General features: G+C 35.3%; 3 protein-coding genes across 5 annotated transcripts; 1 reads left to right on the forward strand and 2 right to left on the reverse strand.

Annotated features, from left to right (window-relative positions):
• The first annotated feature begins 460 nt into the window (after positions 1-460).
• On the forward strand, positions 461-1,591 carry LOC105974000 (uncharacterized). Its single transcript, XM_012999044.2, has one exon. It carries the CDS (start codon positions 461-463, stop codon positions 1,589-1,591), a length of 1,131 nt encoding a protein of 376 aa, XP_012854498.2.
• A 450-nt stretch (positions 1,592-2,041) lies between these two features.
• On the reverse strand, positions 2,042-9,271 carry EMB2746 (RNA-metabolising metallo-beta-lactamase family protein). The gene is made up of 17 exons (XM_012999122.2): positions 8,830-9,271; positions 7,884-8,112; positions 7,675-7,798; positions 7,332-7,388; positions 6,950-7,141; positions 6,755-6,832; positions 6,380-6,562; positions 6,198-6,278; positions 5,634-5,699; positions 5,458-5,550; positions 5,250-5,375; positions 5,028-5,141; positions 4,848-4,943; positions 4,647-4,744; positions 3,909-4,360; positions 2,948-3,357; positions 2,042-2,438 (listed from the first exon to the last, which is right to left on the reverse strand). The coding sequence occupies exons 1-17, from the start codon at positions 8,942-8,944 to the stop codon at positions 2,343-2,345; spliced, it is 2,610 nt and encodes an 869-aa protein (XP_012854576.1). The 5' UTR covers positions 8,945-9,271; the 3' UTR covers positions 2,042-2,342.
• A 3,684-nt stretch (positions 9,272-12,955) lies between these two features.
• LOC105974072 (uncharacterized) lies at positions 12,956-17,536 on the reverse strand. 3 transcript variants are annotated; one of them, XM_012999130.2, is made up of 7 exons: positions 17,330-17,536; positions 16,609-16,818; positions 16,216-16,335; positions 15,836-16,105; positions 15,505-15,727; positions 13,324-15,364; positions 12,956-13,225 (listed from the first exon to the last, which is right to left on the reverse strand). In XM_012999130.2, the coding sequence occupies exons 2-7, from the start codon at positions 16,760-16,762 to the stop codon at positions 13,196-13,198; spliced, it is 2,838 nt and encodes a 945-aa protein (XP_012854584.2). In that variant the 5' UTR covers positions 16,763-16,818; positions 17,330-17,536; the 3' UTR covers positions 12,956-13,195. The 3 variants fall into 3 exon arrangements, with proteins under 3 accessions (XP_012854584.2, XP_012854582.2, XP_088679043.1); XM_012999128.2 differs by having other exon boundaries at positions 15,505-16,105; XM_088822917.1 differs by lacking the exon at positions 16,216-16,335 and having other exon boundaries at positions 15,505-16,105; positions 17,330-17,477.
• Between the last annotated feature and the right edge of the window lie 864 nt (positions 17,537-18,400).

Genomic DNA, 18,400 nt, shown 5'->3' on the forward strand with positions numbered 1-18,400 from the left:
ATATAATAATAATAATAATAATAATAATAATAATAATAATAATAATAATAATAATAATAATAATAATAATAATAATAATAATAATAATAATAATAATAATAATAATAATAATAATAATAATAATAATAATAATATTATTATTATTATTATTATTATTATTATTATTATTATTATTATTATTATTATTATTATTATAATAGTAAAATTGATTTGATTAGAATTTACAAACCTAAAGATTCGAAACACAATAGTTAGATTTGATTTAATTACAAAGCGCGTAGTTCTCTACAAGGAAAGGTAACAACGTTAATTAATTAACTCAAGTTCAAAAACTTTCTTCCCTTTCGTAAATCATTGTTCTTTGTATATAAACCCTAATCAATCGGCTCATTGCAAACGACGTAACACAGATTTAGATTTGATTTTCAGAGAGAGAGAGATTTAGAGAGAGAAAGTTTCCATGGCCGCCGAAGTGGTGGCCGCGCCGCCGAAAAGAAAGAATCTGTATGCTTCTATCTATGGTTCCAGAAAACGAGCTGCTTTCAAATCTAAACCGCCTCAAAATATTACTGTCAAGAAACCCAAACTTGACTGCGCTTTTATTCAAACTGACGACGACGACGATGATGAAGACGATGTATCCTCCAAGATTATCGGAAGAAAATATTCCTCCGGTATGCTTAATAATACAGGTTATCAAAGTATTGATATAATCGGATCTGGAACTTACGGCGTCGTACACAAAGCTCGCCACTTGAAAACCGGAGAAATCGTCGCCATCAAACTACAGTTCAACGGAACTTCTATATCTTCCTTCCGAGAAACCGACGTACTCGAGTCCCTTCTTCCTCACCCTTCCATCGTACAATTAAAGGAAGTTCTCGTCGGTAATGATTTTGACGAGGACGAAGAAGAAGACCCCGTTTATGTAGTCATGGAGTATTTCGAACGCGATTTGAATAAGTACATCAAATCCAAGAAGAAAGACGACGAGCCCTTTATTATTGATCCGAGCGAAGTAAAGTGTTTGATGAAGCAATTATTGGAGGGGGTCGAGTTTCTTCATTCGAATAAACTGATGCATAGGGATTTGAAGCCGGGGAATATTCTCGTGAACAAGGACGAAAAAGGGATATTAAATTTGAAGATATGCGATTTTGGGATGTGCCGTTCGTTTGGAAGCAGGTCGGGATTATATACACCGAGTGTAGGCACTAGTTGGTACAAATCTCCAGAAATTCTACTCGGAGCGAAAAAATATTCGAGTGCGGTGGATATGTGGTCGGTTGGTTGTATAATGGCGGAGTTGTTTACGGGAAAAGCGCTTTTTAGAGGGGAATCTGAGTTGGATCAGATTAAGTGTGTGTATAGGGTTTTGGGGACTCCGAACGAGGATATCTGGCCTGGATTTGCGAGTTTGCCGGGGAGTGCAGCTAATTTTGGTCAACTGCCTTGTACTTTGACTCGAGACGAGTTTCCGATGCTTACACGAGTTGGATTCGATCTGCTAAGCAAGCTTTTGAGTTACGATCCGGAGAATAGGATAACGGCTGAAGTTGCGCTTCGTCATGCTTGGTTCGAGGAGGATTAATTAATTAATTAATTCAATTAGTTTGATCATGAATATTGTGAATTGATCATGAATATTTTGGATTAATGTAATTATGAATATTGAATTATGGTTTTGAGGAATTTTGTTTGTAGTTCTGTTTCTACTGTAGAATTAAATATATTATGTTCTTTCAATACAAAATTATGTCTAATGTTGTTTCTTCTTCTGACAAAGGTTTGAGGAAGAAAAATCATAAGCTAATTTCCTTGTCAGTAAAAATAATTAGTGATATTTGTCATGCTGGAATTGTGAAACACACTAGAATCTGAGATTTTATTTCTTAGTTTCTGCCCAGAAAAAAATAAAAAAATCAAATTCAAGGTTTTATGACTGCTTAAGCATACTAGAATCTTGAAATTTGGTAAATTAACTGTTATATTGGGTGAATAATAATAATAATAATCAATCTAAAGAATAATTCACATTATATACTCATAGAACAGATTTTATAGAAAATGAAACTAGTCTACAAAATTGATTCTTTTTACACAATATATTTTGTGTCCAAAGTACACAAATTACAATAATTCAAAACCTTGAGCTTATCTTATAATTCTTGATAAAAATTAAACTTGTTCCGGCTACCTATCATATCAATCCCGGTCGTCGGGTGTGATTTAATCCAGCTCCTCGATTTTCTTTCTCAGCGTCCGGTAAAGCAAGCTGTTTTTTTCCACCCGCCGTAAGATTTTTGCTTTCTTAAGAAAAAGCAGCAAATTGCATTTAGAAATCATTTGGAGGCATTAGATTCTAAATTCAATAGAATATTGTTTACATCCTCGAAATACGGCCAGCTCTTTTGGGTTTTCGTGTCGCCCTTACATTCCTGTTCAAGAAAGCAAATCACGTAAGAATACGGTCATATATAAATAGATATACGTATACATATACACCTTTCACTTATTTTCGATACACACACACACACATACATGCATACACACGAACACGACTCGGTTGATGTGCTACGGGGGTGTTTGCAAAAGCTTATGTAAAAGCACAAGTTAGTATTATGAAGTTGAAAATATATCAACTTTACGCAGTTAACTTATAAGTTGATGTGTTTGCAAAATAAACTTTTAAGTTGCAGCTTATTATGGTGAATTGTCTTGAATGTCCTTCATTTTGAGATATGAATAATAAAAAAAACCTAGTGCTTTTGAAATTACGGCTTAAAGCACTTATTCCGAGCGGGCAAAAAAAGCTCATAATCACTTTTTCATAAGCTTTTGCAAAAGCTACCTACATAAAGCTTATTATAGCAAAGTACACCCGATAAGTATAATGCATGATTTTATCAAAAGAAACATAAATAGAACACGAAAACAAAAAACGAACCTCGTATTTCTGAAGAAGGGAAGTCCAAAGAGATTTACACTGCGCAGGGCTTCTCGTAATTCCGTCCAACAACAAAGTGGACGATATCTCTTCCCAAAGAGCCATTCGCCCTTTGAGAACTTGGAATCTGCTGTGGAGCTCCCCACGCAGCTTAATGAGTTTCTGCACCTCTTCGGGTTTCCATTTGTTCGGCTTTGCAGCCTTGGAAGGTTTTACTTGAGATTTTGCCACCTCAGCAATGACCTCATCGCCGATTTCTTCTTTGGCCTCTTCTTTCTGTTCTTCCGGAAGCAAATCAATGTTGCTGTCTAATTGAATGGGCACCGAAGAGGATGTGAACGGCTTCCAAAAATCGTCGGACTCGTTGATAGCTACTTCCTTAACTTGAACTTTCTCATCGGTTTCTTGAACTGCATCAACAAATAAAAAAATAAAATAATATAAAGTTGTTGGTTGGTAAAACTGAAATGATAAATACACGTCGATTGTTACCAAACACAGAACATTTTTCAAATTTTAACAATCGACCTATAATTCCGCCTCTTTCATTTAAATTTTTACATGTAGTTTGGTTGAAATTCGAAATTTAAATTACGGTTTTAAAGCTTTTAGAATTCAATTAGAGAAAAATCATTTAAATTCGAAATTTGTGCATCGATTTGTCTTGAAATTGAAAAAATGGAGGCTTCTACAAAAAAAAACTACATCACTTTAAACCATATCATGCTCCAAATCCGATAAATTCGTTTTCTTGATGATTAATGACGCGATATTCTCACAAAATAATATCCTCGAGAAACCTAGAGGAAAAAGATTTTTAAATAAAGCATCCTGCATTTAGTAAAAGGTGTCCTGCATTTATCAAGTCCCTCCGTAAAATTAGGCAGTAAAAGAAAAACCATAAAAAAAATCAGTTTGAAAACTAATTATACTGTGTGAACAGAATGCAATTAAATTTAACCTTGTAACTCTGGTTCGGGGGTACTCGTTGCAAGTGGAAGACCATTGCCATCTTCGTCAACTACAGCGACAGGCTGTCTCTTCTTTTCATGCCCGCCAACTGCTCGTCTCAATGCTGCAATCTCGGATCCCGGACGCGATTTCCCGGATAATTTTCCGTTGATTTCATCGGCAAGAACGCCAGCTGGATTCTCGATAGCAATAGCTATCACTTCTGGTCTTTTGCTACTGTACTTCCTCACCATTTTTCTCAGAACTTCAGACACGGTTCTTTCCATGTGGGCCAGGGGGCAACTCACGGGACAGCTGGACAGTGATGCGTGTGCGGCTTTGTGAAGCGCGTCCAATAGTTTACCTTTATCGAGCCATAAGCATCGTGTTGTGATTCTTATTTTCCCTTTCAAGACCTTCTCGACCGAATTATCTGTTGCTTGTGGCCGCATAATTTCCATACTGTTGTTGATGGATACGAAGTTGCAATCGTGTAAGAACCGAAGCGTTTGGTAAGTTTTTTTTCAAAAAGATCTTAAAATCAGAAAAAACAACTTTCAAGATTATTTACCAAACACTTCAAAAATTAATTTCGCAAATACGTAACAGCTTATCATCTCTTAAAACAGCTTATCGGATGTAAGAGCATATCAGTTGTTTAAAATAAACTTAGCCAAACGGGCTCTAAGTGAAGAAAAAGCAAAAGAAAAGAAGAAAAAAAAATAGATTTTCTTGATGGAGTACTTACCTAATGACTATAATACCGTCGGATGCTATTCTCACCCTTTCATCGAGACATAGTTCGGTTGATGTACCGAATGCTTTGTCACCGTCACTATACATCAGCTGAGATATGTTCAAAAATCCCACTCAGGAAAAGAACAAGAAAATACAATATTGTTTTTAGTTGAAACAATGGTAAAAAGGAAGATTGAGTTTCGATTGTAACCTGCAGATTCTCTTTACCGAGGGAAATGAAGCCGTTTGATAGAACTCTTCGATTCCTCAAATGGGACACTCCTAACATTTCCCCATTCTTTATGACCTGTAATCAAAAGGCGCAATAAATGCCGGATACTAAGATCATATACGAAGAATGGGGAATTTAGAACTGAAGCTATCAACTTACTGTAGTATGTCGAATGCCGGTTGACTTTCCAAGCAACTCGTGCTCTTTCAAGAATAAGAGTTCTCCATGAATGGGTAGGAAGTGTTGGGGTTTTACGATTTTCAGCACTTCGTCCTTCAAAAAAGATATATTATAATAATAATAACAATGTGAAATTCCATTCGTAAAGTTCAAACATGAAATCATTTATAAAATGTTGAGAGCAATTAAAAAATATCTTACGAGTTCTTCACGATGGGCATGACCAGATGAATGCAGAAGCTCGTTCTTCCCCATCACTACTGTCGATCCGATTTCCGATATTCGATTCAGCATTTTCATCACTCGAGTCTCGTTACCTGGTATTACCTGTAATTTATTTTGATATAATAAACCCATGGTAAAACAAAATGACCAAATTTAAAGAAAAGGCGAAAATGTGATCTGTTACCTTTGCAGAGTACAAAATCACGTCTTCTTTATTCAACTTGAGGGAATGACTTGTTCCATACGATGCAAGATTCAACGCAGCACGTGGCTCTGCCTGAAAACATTAGCAAATTAAACAACGTGTTAGTCTTTATTAGAAATAATTAATCATTAGCAGAGATGGGTCGATTTACTTACTTGAGAACCAGTTGTGACGATTAGTAAGTCCTTTGGTGCATAAGCTTCAATATCTTCTACTTTCACCTGTACACTAAAAGCTATATATCAGGGAGCGTTAAAAAAAGGTCGATAAAATGGGAATAAAGTGCACAAGAATTCAAATTAACTACATTTGATACACTAAATTACAACAGCATAATATCATTTGCAGATTACGTAAACAGATATTCAAGTAACATGTTACAACAAAATTTAATTAAAGAAAAAAAAATTAAAACCAGCAAAAAAAAAGAGAATATACGCACTACGAATAACAAGAAAGCAACATAAATTTTCAAACATTTAATATTGGCATATGATAAAATAACTATTGCGTCTTCCATTACAAAATAAAAAGTAAAAAATAAAAAAATCTGATACTAAGGGCGTGTTTAGCTCGATTAATTTTCAAATAAAGAAAACAAATAGAAGAATATTCACCTCCTAAACGCATGTTCATGCTCATGCAATATCTGATACTCTCGAGAAAAAATTACGGTCGAGTGTTCTACTAAATTACGGTTGAGTGATCAATGTGATTACCAGCGTTGAAGGATCAATAGGGGCCTTTCCGTCTTTCCACGCGGCTTCTAAGTAAGTCCTTAACGACATACCAACAAATACCTAGAAATGTGGATAGCCATGTTACGTTTACCCATGTCTAAAAAAAATAATTCAATTTTGAAAATCCCGAAATTTCAATTTATGATGTATAGAAAGCATACCAATTTGCGTCCAGTCAAATCAGCGGCAGCTTTTACGCTACCGAGCCGATGAATGTTTGAAGCAAATTGAGTGGTGATAACTCTTCCTTGGATAGCTGAGATATGTCTTAATAACGAATCTGCCACTACAGACTCGCTTAGTGTCCTTCCCGGTGAGAGTACGTTTGTCGAATCGCTCATCATCTACAAAGCAAGATAGAAAAATTCAACGGTAATTAGCATCCATATCGTGTAGTATGATCTAATTCGACATCCGATCGAATTAGATAATGGTTTCATTTCATTAAAAATACATCCGTATTTTCATCGCCCTAAAATAGTGTTTTTACAATTTTCTTAAACAATTACGAAAAACGTGTCCGGTTAAACGCTCACCAAAGTCACTCCTTCTTTTGAAAGTTCTTCTAGAGCCTCACGGTCAAAAACTTTCCCATCCAATGGTGACTCGTCTATCTGTCGGATTGCTCGTAAACGTTAAACGGGGAAAATAAAATAAATAAGTAAATAAGCACAAAAGCGAAAACAGTAAAAAATAAATAAAAAAAGAAAGAAAGATAAGCACGTAAGTACCTTCCAATCTCCTGTGTGAAGAATAGTTCCATCAGAACATCGGAAAACCAACCCGGAACAATCTGGAATAGAGTGCGTAACCCTAATCGGTTCAACGTCAAATGGCCCGGCAACGAATCTCCGCTTAGTCTTAAATATCTTAAGTCTAGACGGAACAAATATCCCAAACTCCTTTAACCGCTTTTTGATAAGCTGTATAAAAGATTAGAAAAAAAAACAATAATAAAAAAAAAAAACCTGCCTCGTGAACTAATCATATGCAAGAACGATGATTGGTAAAGAGAGATGTATGTATATATATATATATATATATATATATATATATATATATATATATATATATATATATATATATATATATACACACACAATAATCACAAACCTCCATTGTGAAGGACGAAGCAAATATTGGTGTGTGAGGATCGAGAGCAGGAATGACCTGTTCAAATGGGGTGAACCAATGAAACTATTAATGCCTGATTCGCCATAAAACGAACATAGTTATGAAATTATTGCAAGAATTGTGAAAAACTAACACTCCGTATATCTCGGATTACTACACATAAACATGGGCAAACGAATATATCTCGGCTTATTTCAACTGCATATATACTTCTCCAGTTATTTTTCCACAAATGAACTAGATACAAATTTCCCACTGCGTCGTGCGTATTCTCGTCTGTTACTAATTAATTTTGTTCGGAGAGAGGAATTAGAAACTTTACCCAAGGCAACGCACCGATGTGGTCTTCATGCCCGTGAGTAATAATAACAGCTTCGATTTTGTGGCTCCATTTCTTTATAAAAGTCGTATCGGGAATAATCTTCTGAACACCAAGATCCTCACAGCTGAAATACATACGTAAAATAATAATCCAACAATCAACCCAAAAAACAAAGATGAAAAAAAAAATCATTAAAAATTAAAACTTACTCTGGGAACATTATACCAGCATCGATTAGAATATATCGATCGTAATTTCCCACAAGCATGCAATTCATCCCGATTTCTCCTAAACCACCGATGGGTAGTATACGTAGAGGAGGTCCGTCGGACCCTTCGTAAAATTGCTCCATCTTGCGCTTAACCGAATCCTCCATACTCTTTCCAGGTCCTTCTGATCTTCCAGACCTTCTATTGGGTATTTTCGAGCTTTGTGTACCTAAACAATAATACGGTTAGGCCTCGTTTGGTCGTCAAGATAAGATCAAATAATCCAATGAAAACTCAATTGTTTTATTGGACAATTCGGGTCGACCCCGAAAATTATTGGGTTTACCAAACATCAAATAACATCCAACTATTTAGTTAATCGTGGCTAATTGCCTCAACCAAACGAGATGTTCACAAATTACCACATATTTGGGATTCAGTAATGAAAAATACAAGTAGAAAGTTATTTGAGAAAGAAATGTAAATAAAGTTTAGCGGTTCGTCAAGTCACCACTAAAACACGAAATTAATCTCGGAACAAATCCCCACTATCTTAATAAGCAACCATAAAATTAGATTAGATAGCAACAAACGGCACAGCCAAGAACACGAACAAGATACCGAACCAATTATATTCTCGAAAAAAGAATTTTACCCGAAGTTCACATTAACAAAAAGGGCACGAAAGTATTCGACTCTCGACGCTGACATATTCATTAATACACCATCCCCATTTTACCTTATAAACTACTACACGGCGAGACGAGCACAAAACACGAGATTTTTTAACTACAAAACAGCATTACATTCCAAATGAAATTTCTTTTACAATGTCTTGTTGATTATCCTTAGCAAGTAAAAAATGGGTCCGTAGAATAAAATAAAAGGCTTGAGTGTGTGTATACACACACACACACACACACACACACACACACACACTGCATACCCTTAACTACTGAAGGGATAGATACACAGCAGGAAACGAAGTTTTTTCTGGGCTTGGGTTGTTGGCACCATAGAAGCTTGTGCGGACACACTGAAATTGCACTTGAAGCAGCCATGTTTGTAACAGTAAATACTAAATTGCGCTAGTTATACATACATATACATATATATGTATGTATGTATAAATATGTGTGTGTGCTGGAAATTGGATTGTTGAAGAAAGATAAATGGGAGATAAAATTGAAAAACCCCTGAATGGAAAATGTGTGCTTTACAGGGTTTAAGAGAGAGAGAGAGAGAGCAGAGGGAAGAGGGGTAAAATATCCTCCGCTTATCAACAAAAATGGAAGAGATTAGATTTTATCAGGGAGGTGTCGTGCTTTACTACAACACGACTCTTCACTGTAATATATAAAATGGTCCAGAAACGCGACTCTTACTATATGTTTATGTGAACTTTTTAAATAGAATGGGTGCCTAATATATTTATTCTTATTCTTTCAAACTCTTTTTTATAAGTCTCCATTAATCACCAAGAACATGGATTTATTGGTTTTGGGGATGGATGATAAGGCTGAACATGAGGTAAACAATTTCATTTCGGTGCGAATTTTTTTTTTTTCCTGTTTTCTGTGCCAAATTTCCCGTTTTCTATTTTATGTGCCAGATTTTATAATATATATTAATTTTGTTACTACTTTGGATCAGCATCATCTCGAGAGGTTTAAATAAGTCGATTATAGTAAATATTTTCCATCGAACAAAATATTTTGTAGTATAAACGAATTTAAAGAGTTTCTTCAGATGTGTTGACACTGGAAATTGTAGATAATAACATAGTTTTATAGACAGTTAATGATAAATATTTGATAGAATTAATTTTTATATTAAAATGTCTATAGCTACTAAAATACATTCTAAAATAAGTATAAAAATTAAAATAAAATAAAATATTCTACATTTACTAAAAGGCGTTTGTACTCGTCATTTCCTTATTTATTTGGGTTTTTTGGATGTAGGAATTTCAAATTTGTATTACACGCTTTTTATTTTTTGCCCCTAAAATTTATTTGGCCTGGTTTTTGACATAATTAAATCTAAAGATTTTTTATACTTTTGAACTATGGTGGGGAAATTACAGTTTTCCTCAAGTTTGCATTGATTTTATATTTGATCCCCGTGTTCATAAAAAAATATATTTGGTCATTTATGTTCCAATAATTTAACAATTTCAGTCATTTCCGTCAATATACTATTAGTCTGTTAGTTAAGGCAGTGATGGGCACACATTTGATTCCGTTAGTTTTTAATGGACATTTGACGGAAATGATTAAAAGTGTTGAATTTGTACAACATAATTGACCAAATGTGTTTTTTGTGAATATGGGGAGCAAATGTGGAATCGGTGCAAACTTGAGAAACAAAAAACTGTATTTTTCTTGAACTATTTTATTAGGCTTATTTGATGCTACACCCGGTGTTTATTTCACCAGGTGATTTTAAAACGTTGATTTGTACATAATTACATACACACACATGTGTATCAGTGTATGTATGTTTAGTGAAAAGTCATTTCACACATCAACAGTGAAAAATCACCCAGAGTACTTCATCGGATGCAGCATCTCAATGACCTATGAGGTTTATTTGATGCTATTATACCTGGTGAAATACACACCATCTCAATGAACCAATGTACAATCTCTCGCATTTTGAAGTATTGTAATATAAGTTTGTTTTCGTGCTAAAAGAATGGTTAAAATCAATCTCGCATTTCAAAAATGTAATTTCGTTTGATAAATTATTTTCGCTATGTGATTAATTAAACCACTTAAGACACCGGATTCTTTGACTTTGAGTAGTGCAGTTCTATTCAGTCAGTGATAAAATAATTATTTCACTTTTTCGAATTCAACAAATACAACTCTACTCTGCACACAATACCAAACATTAGAATATCAAAGATGGACACTACATAAATATGTACATTAAATGAATAAGGATTGACATAGTAGTTTCCAAATAACAATGAGGGGTAATATGCTAGGAGCCCCTTAAAGGAAACTTAATTTAAACTAAATAACAAGTTCAAATCCAATTTTTTAATTAAGTTCTTTATTTGAATTAATATATGAGCCACATCCCTAATTTTATTTATTCTTATATTACCCTTATACCCTAAATTATATAACCTATACATTCACGTTCTTCAATTTCAGATTTATTTCTCTTTGTTTTTATTTCTCTCCCACGTTCTCTAACTCTTCATCTCTCTCCTTCAAGTTTTCTCCCTGTCTCTCTTTCTCTCGCTTTTTTTTCTCTTTCTCTCTCAACCATCTATATCTTCCTCGTTTTCTCCAGTAACAACGAAGGCCGTCGAAGGGTTTCCGAAAGGTAGTAGGTGAGTATAGCTGCGGCGGCTGCGACTAGGGTTTGGCGGCGGCCGCATTGCCTGTAAGGGTTGGCGACGGCTGGGAGTTATTGGCGGTAGGGTTCAGAATAGTACACCATAGTAAATCGTAGTACATCATAGGACACCATAATATACCATAGTATAACCATAAATCTGATGTATTATTTGATAAAAACAAAAATATTTTTCTTTCATAATTTTCAAGAAAATGTTAAAAATAAGAAAAAAAAATATAAGTTGTTTATAATAATTAAAATTTTAGAGTGAAAAATAAAAAAAACAAAGATGACAAAGTGTGCAAAAATAAAATAAAATATGTTAAATGAAAAAATGAAGATATTAAATGCATAATAAAAAATGATAAATGTAGTTTGAATTTTACGTAATGCAAATTTCGAATTTATGAGTGGAGGAGCACTTTTGGAATGAATTCTATAAATGATGTGAAGCAAATGTTTAGTTGGACTTGTCTTTTAAGTTTAATTAGTTTTGTCACTAGGGACCTATATCTTAAGACACCTAACAATTAATAATGCAGTTTCATTTTCTTAGTGATGTGAAACATATATTTTACTTTAACTAATTCAATAGATAAAAAATATGCTAGTACAGTAAATTAAAACAATAACTAATAATTAATTATTTAATTTACTATTGTCAAAATGAAATAATTAAAATTGTGATACGAACTTTTCGAATGGTTAATGAATTTCATCTACACGGTGAACAAATAAACTTATATAATAGTGTTACGTCGATAGATGATATACTCTCCAATATTACTTCCTTTAAAGATCGGTATTTAAAACGGGAAAGACGCTAAAAAGATATTCCTCATTAAGTGCGAGAAAAAAATTCTATGTCGATACGATTCATTCGTTTGTAGAAACTTGAAAAAAATACAAACTCTCGAGCTACTCTATTGGGATTGTATCATACCAAAGTGCCGGGGGTTGTTTTCCAGTAGCAGCTTCTTTTTCCTGGCTGAGTAGTTCTTCAAATTCCGACAAGGGTGGTGGATGGTAATAGATAAGTAAGCATGCGACGAAGTACATTGTTTCAGATGCCGAAAAAATGATATTACCCACCAAAGATGCATACGAATAATCCGATGAATCATTTATTGTCCGGGTCGGAAGCGCCAATTCAAAACATGTAAAAGAATGACTACAATGTTTAAACACATATATATGGGGACTGAACTGTAAATGTATTATTGTCATAGGCATTTAGTTGCAAAAAAAAAAAACATATTCTTTATTTGATTTTTTCAATTGGAAACTATATAATATAAGTATTATGCTAAAGAATATTTTTATTTATTTTAATATTGCCAAGTAAGTATTGTTTAAATATAAAAAATGTACCTCAAAGATCCCAAGCCTTGCATTGATTTTGTGCATGTGTCTTCTCCCTATGTACTTTTCAATGTAGAAACTGAAATCTCTAGTCCTGAAAATGTGGCACATTAAATAAATTCTATTTTGCGACAAGAATAAAAAAACCCGACTAATTAAACACACGGAATTTTCGTAAGACTTACAAGCAAAGACGCGATTTCTTCCATCCGCTCTACATTAATTGAAATCAGACAAAGGAGTCAAGTTTACAAAAGATCCCACCGTCAAGATTTCGACTCAAGTTTCGATGCAACATTTGTTAAACACGCCATCGATCTCACAATACACATAATGGAAATTGAAGGCAGCAAGCATGCGAAACGGGATTTTGTATTAGAAACTACATAACAAGTATATGCCAACCGATATAATATATATCCTCATAAAGGAAAACGATACACAAAAGGTATAACCAAAAAAAACGGACAATAAAACCTAGCTCAAAAGGAATGTACAAGTTCTGCAACTCCGTCATCATTTTCCCCAAATTCACATAGATATATTCTCAATCTTAATCCATCAACGAGCATAATCACTTTCAAGCCAGTCGTATTTTACACCTTGACATACTTGTCGACGTATCCCTGGAACGAGAGCATAAATCAAGAATCAGAAACGAGAAATAATATCATAAAAGACACACAATGTTGTTTTTGAAACAAAGGCATACATGCATACATACCATAACGAGCTTAGTCAACTTTCCTCTTGACGAATCAATGTAGTGATTTATCTTTGTCTGTGATTTAGGTATGTGGTGGCTCCTCATAGCTCCAGATACTTTATCGACAGTTTTCTTGACTATGGTCTTAAACGCCTCCTTGCTCATATTACCCTCGCGCCACGATGGCTTTAGAACCTCCTTCACAAAAGCAGCAATTGAAATCTTAAAACTATTTATCGATCTCGAATCCTTGACCACCTTCTTCTTCTTCCCAGAAACCTTAACCTGATCAATCTCAGTTTCATCTGTATTTAAGACAGCGCCCACCTCTGCATCTGCTGTCTCCCCGTATTCTTCGTTTTCTAGTGAATCACTGACTGATAAAGCTGCTCTTTGATCACCGGTATTTTCGTGTTGTTTATTATGCTCAGGTCTAGTGGACGAATTCGAAGTCGGCTCGATGCTATCAAAGAGCGGATCGTACTGGCCGCCACCTGGCCTTGGTAACAAGGATGAGGAAACCATAGTTTCGGAGCCAACACTTGCAACCTTGTGCTCGGGGACTGAACTAAATTCAACTGGTGCATTGTATTCACTATTCGAACTGAATTTGGTGTTCAGTGGTAGATTGAAGGTAGACGAAGATGCATAAGGATTGAAATGATTCAAAATTTTAGATCCCACAAAGTCGTGCGCATAAGAAGGGCGATTCCCGTCGAGAAAATCTGGCTTACTCACATTTGCAGGCTGGGCAAGTTGTGCAGGTATGAAAGTCTGTTGGTAGTACGGAAGCCCGTGAGAAGAATTACTGTCTGGAGGAAGACCTCCAACTAGAGAACTATGCACTCTCTTCGATGGTGACTGTGACAGTAAAGAATAAGGTTTGACCTGAGCAAATGATTGTGAAGGACCCATACCCTGTACTGTATAGCCAGTTAACTGTTCTCCTCCAATCATATGTCGATTGGTTAGATTGCTCACATGCAAATTACTTGCTCCAAAATTATCTGTGGTATGGACCATTTGATTAGGCGCCCACGTCAAAGGGTACGCCTGATACTGACCATTCTGAGATCGATTAGCCATTTCAGCTGCCTGCAGTAAAGGCTGCTGTATATGCTGCGAAAGAACGCTATGTTCTCTAGTGGTTACCTCATCACCCAAATGACTGTGTGGTGGTGGTGGTGGTGGTGGCAGATGTGGTGGTGGCGGCAGATGTGGTGGTGGTGGTAGTTGTGGTGGTGGTGGTGGTGGAAGAAAAGAGTTTGACGGCACAGAAAATTGGGAATGTTGATAAAATACTGGTGGTTGATGAAGTGAAAAAGTTTCAGAAGCCGATTGGAACCTTGAAAAAGGTAGCATCGTGTTGTAATCTTGTGTAATTGTTTGAGGAAACGGGGCACTTGTCACCTGAGAGACTGGAGGCAAAGGAAGGGCCAACTCCGAAGGATGATTAGCAACTGACGGGGGAAACTCCTTCAAAGACTGGGATGGAACTTGTTCAGTGGCAGAATCAGTGATTAAAGAATCATCTATCCTTGTACCTTGTTGATCAATGATTTGAGGGGTATTATCGTCAGAGTACTGTGATGGAGGTTCTAGAACTACAGAATCTTGTTTTACTGAGGGCGTGTCATGAAAATCACTAACTGCACAATTGGCAAGTAGAGAACCAGGTTTCAGACTACTTGATTTATCAGGAGAATAGGCCGTAGAATCGACTGTAGGTTCCTTCGCATCTTCCACTTCCTTTAAACCGTGAGGAAGTTTTGACCATTTATTTTTCAGTTCATTGTCGGAGAAAACCTTACTCTCCTCGTGAAAATCCGAACTGGATAAAGTATGCTGTTTGCCCCTGTTGTGCCTCGATCTCTCACCCTTGTCAGACTCATGGTGTGAATACCGACACGCAGCTCCACGATGACACTTGCCTCGGAAAAAGTCTAAACATTCTGGAACAAGTTGACCCTTCTCCAGTCTCCGCTTATCTCCACTGAACTCACTATCACGCCTCGAAACAGGTGACCTACTCCTACTTCTTCGTCTCACTGGAGACGAGCTGAAAAAGAATCATCAAAGGTGTGAATAAAATTACAGAAAAAAAAAAAAAATGTATATATATATATATATATATATATATATATATATATATATATATAGAGAGAGAGATATACATAGATATAAATTTGCAACTGTAACCTGCGAGATCGACGGCGCCTCTCTTTTCTCCTCAATGGACTTCTTCTCCTCCTATGAGGAGATCGAGATCGGCTTCTGCTTTGACGGGTATTCCTTTTTATGGCTCTTCGTTCATGTTTCCTTGTATAATGAGGTGAATTACTTGTGTCGCTGTCACTAGCATGTTCTTTAACCAATCTTCCAAACTCGTCTAAATTCGGTTTAGTGGAATTACTCTTCGTATCTGGCTTATGGAAATTAGCACCATCAAGACCAATATTAGCATCACAATTCCTTGACAAACCCTTTGATTGAAATGCCACAAGAGAACCGTCACTGACAGAATCTTTACCTCTATGTCTCTTATCAGAAAATTCGTCAACTATCCTCGTTGATTTCTCAGCTTCCCTCACATTCTTTGGATATTCAGCTGCAGGTTTGGAGAGCCTATGCTTATTTATAGATTCATCATTTATAGATGGAGGGATAACATCTCCGAGAATATTATCAGCATCATTTTTTTCTGAAGTACTGTTGGAAGCAAAGCCCTGAGCAGATTCCTTTACGCTGACATGGAAGGGGTGTTCGTGTCGTCCAGTTTCTCTCATGCCCGAGTCATCAGCTTCAAAAGAAGATTGTCAAAAGACTCAAAACTAAATAACTTTATATATTCTCAATGGTTACTTATGTATTCTATCATCAAGGCGACATACAGCATGGTTAGTTTTATACCTCCTCTTTGGTATTGAAACGCGCTCGCCCTAAAAGGTGCTTGAGGTATTGAAACGCGCTCAACATTTGTATTATTAGATAAGCAACTCTTTCCCGCTTCATCAGGGTGAGTGATATCATCTAGAATACCACCAGAAGCAAAAAATTAAAAATAAATAAATTAAATTAACAAGAAGCAAGACAATATGAAAATGCTTTCAACCCTGTAATTTATGAAATGAACAGCCCTCCAACAAGAATATTTTCAAGTTTATAAAAAGGAAATAAGTACATCAGTATAGAGAGAATGGAGCAATTATCGGATCAAGGGTAGAAACAAAAAAGTAAGTGAATTGAGATGGTTAGATATCTGCATGTAATAAGAAGAGTCTCTTAGTAACAAATTAATCTAACCTTCCATATCAATGTCGGAATCTGCACCAGTTGAGTTCAATTCAGGTTCACTCTTTTCTTTGTGCACTTGAGTTTGAAGAATACTCGTATATTCATCAGATGAATATGTATACTGAAATGAAGGATTATTGGTGTAATTCACTCTCCCAAGCATCTTGAAGCCAGACTAAACTAGCAAAACTCAACAGGCGTGTGCTTCCAAGAAACTCTCTGAAACGAAAAAACAGAAGAGACTAAGTAAAACGGAGCCGAAATATGCTGATAAAATACACGAAGAAATAAATAGAATAAGAGTGATGCAATGTAGCCCTTTTTCAAGCAAAAGAATTGCTCTTGCAAGAGCTGTAAATACCGACTAATCTAAAGCTCGAACCCAACGTCTACAGAGTTAATTACTGCGCAGATAATATCCAATTAGTTCTTCAACATCACATGAACTCTACTCTAATATGCACAAAGATTAAAACACACACATTTATGCCGTTGTCTGCATAGTGGGAAATTAAGAAACAGAATCAAAATCAAATAAACAGTAATTCCATTAAACCCTAAATTGAAAATCCCTAAAAACAAACCTCTCCACCAAAACCCGCGCAATAAGAATCTAAAATCGAAAAGCAAAACCACAAAAAATTCTATCGTCTCTCTCCAAATTAAACAAAACCCCACAAATTGAACGCGGAAAAGGAACGGGATAAGAGAGGTGCAGCATAAAACTCACTTGAATTAGAAAATCAAACGCGAAAACCGATCGCTAGGTCTTCGAAAATTCGATACAGAGAGAGAGGAAAACCCTAACATAAAGAAGTAGCTTGTGTGTATTACAGTTGTGCTGTGCTGTGCTGTGTTTTTTGAGGTTAATTACATTTTTAGCCACACATGTTGTCTTAGTTCTCACTTTCAATCCCCCTTATTTAACACCGTCAACAAATAACAGATTAACGTTACCAACTTTTGACATATTTGAAAGGACAAAAGAAACGGTCAACGATCGAATTAAGACTGAAATTGAAGTTTTCTTTTGAGTAAATTTTGCAGTAAGACCCTTGTATTGTTTCAAATTGTTAAGGAAAATCCTTATATTATAAAGAATTGGCTAAAACCCTTAATAAATATTTGGGTAAATTACATATTCACCTCTAAGGTATGCTAAAATAATTTTAAGGTCCGTGTGGTATTGGTAATTATATCCACACCCATGGAACAATTACTGGAGCCAAGATTTCATGTCCTGGGAACCGTTATAATCTATATTTGTTTCTTGCGGAGCCATTAATGCTACCATGGACGAAAATTTATAAATTTTATATAAAATAATAAAGATTTAAGAAATGTTAAGAGAGTCGTGTCACCCCTAATGCAATGAAAATATAAAATCTTTAATCCCATAAGACTTAACGTAATTTAGATGATGTATTATGCTTCATTTTTTTTCCTACTTTCTATCGCATTATTAAAATCATGAACTCAAGCAAAAATTTAATTACTAAATAAATAAAACACAACGTCTCAATTTATTAACAAATGCTTAGAATGAGACAAGTAATAGAAAGATAGAAAATAAAAATTAGGGTAAAATAATACATATATTATATAAAATGAAGTCATTTTATAATTTCGGTTCGGTTCGTTTTTTCGATTAGGTTATTTGCCTTCCCACCATACCGAACCGAATAATTCGGTATTTCAAAAACAAAAAACCGTACATGCGGTTTGCTATTCGGTACGGTTTGAAACGGCTCGGTTTTTCGGTTTTTTGCATCTCACCCCTAGTCAGTTAAGGTTTCTAACA

Source organism: Erythranthe guttata, chromosome 9 (assembly GCF_056151865.1).
Source record: "Erythranthe guttata isolate IM_541 chromosome 9, IM_541, whole genome shotgun sequence".
NCBI lineage: Eukaryota > Viridiplantae > Streptophyta > Magnoliopsida > Lamiales > Phrymaceae > Erythranthe > Erythranthe guttata.

What these genes read in the sequence shown, in the direction of transcription:
- LOC105974000 (XM_012999044.2), top strand. Translation starts at nt 461, where the DNA reads ATGGCCGCCGAAGTGGTGGCCGCGCCGCCGAAAAGAAAGAATCTGTAT.
- EMB2746 (XM_012999122.2), bottom strand. Translation starts at nt 8,944, where the DNA reads ATGGCTGCTTCAAGTGCAATTTCAGTGTGTCCGCACAAGCTTCTATGG. An exon ending in TCGTCACAACTGGTTCTCAA is followed by an intron (nt 5,551 to 5,633) that starts GTAAGTAAATCG and finishes TAATGTTTTCAG; the next exon opens with GCAGAGCCACGTGCTGCGTT. An exon ending in CCCTTCTTCAGAAATACGAG is followed by an intron (nt 2,439 to 2,947) that starts GTTCGTTTTTTG and finishes TTTCTTGAACAG; the next exon opens with GAATGTAAGGGCGACACGAA.
- LOC105974072 (XM_012999128.2), bottom strand. Translation starts at nt 16,762, where the DNA reads ATGCTTGGGAGAGTGAATTACACCAATAATCCTTCATTTCAGTATACA. An exon ending in GTTTCAATACCAAAGAGGAG is followed by an intron (nt 16,106 to 16,215) that starts GTATAAAACTAA and finishes CTTCTTTTGAAG; the next exon opens with CTGATGACTCGGGCATGAGA. An exon ending in AGTTGACTAAGCTCGTTATG is followed by an intron (nt 13,226 to 13,323) that starts GTATGTATGCAT and finishes CTCTCGTTCCAG; the next exon opens with GGATACGTCGACAAGTATGT.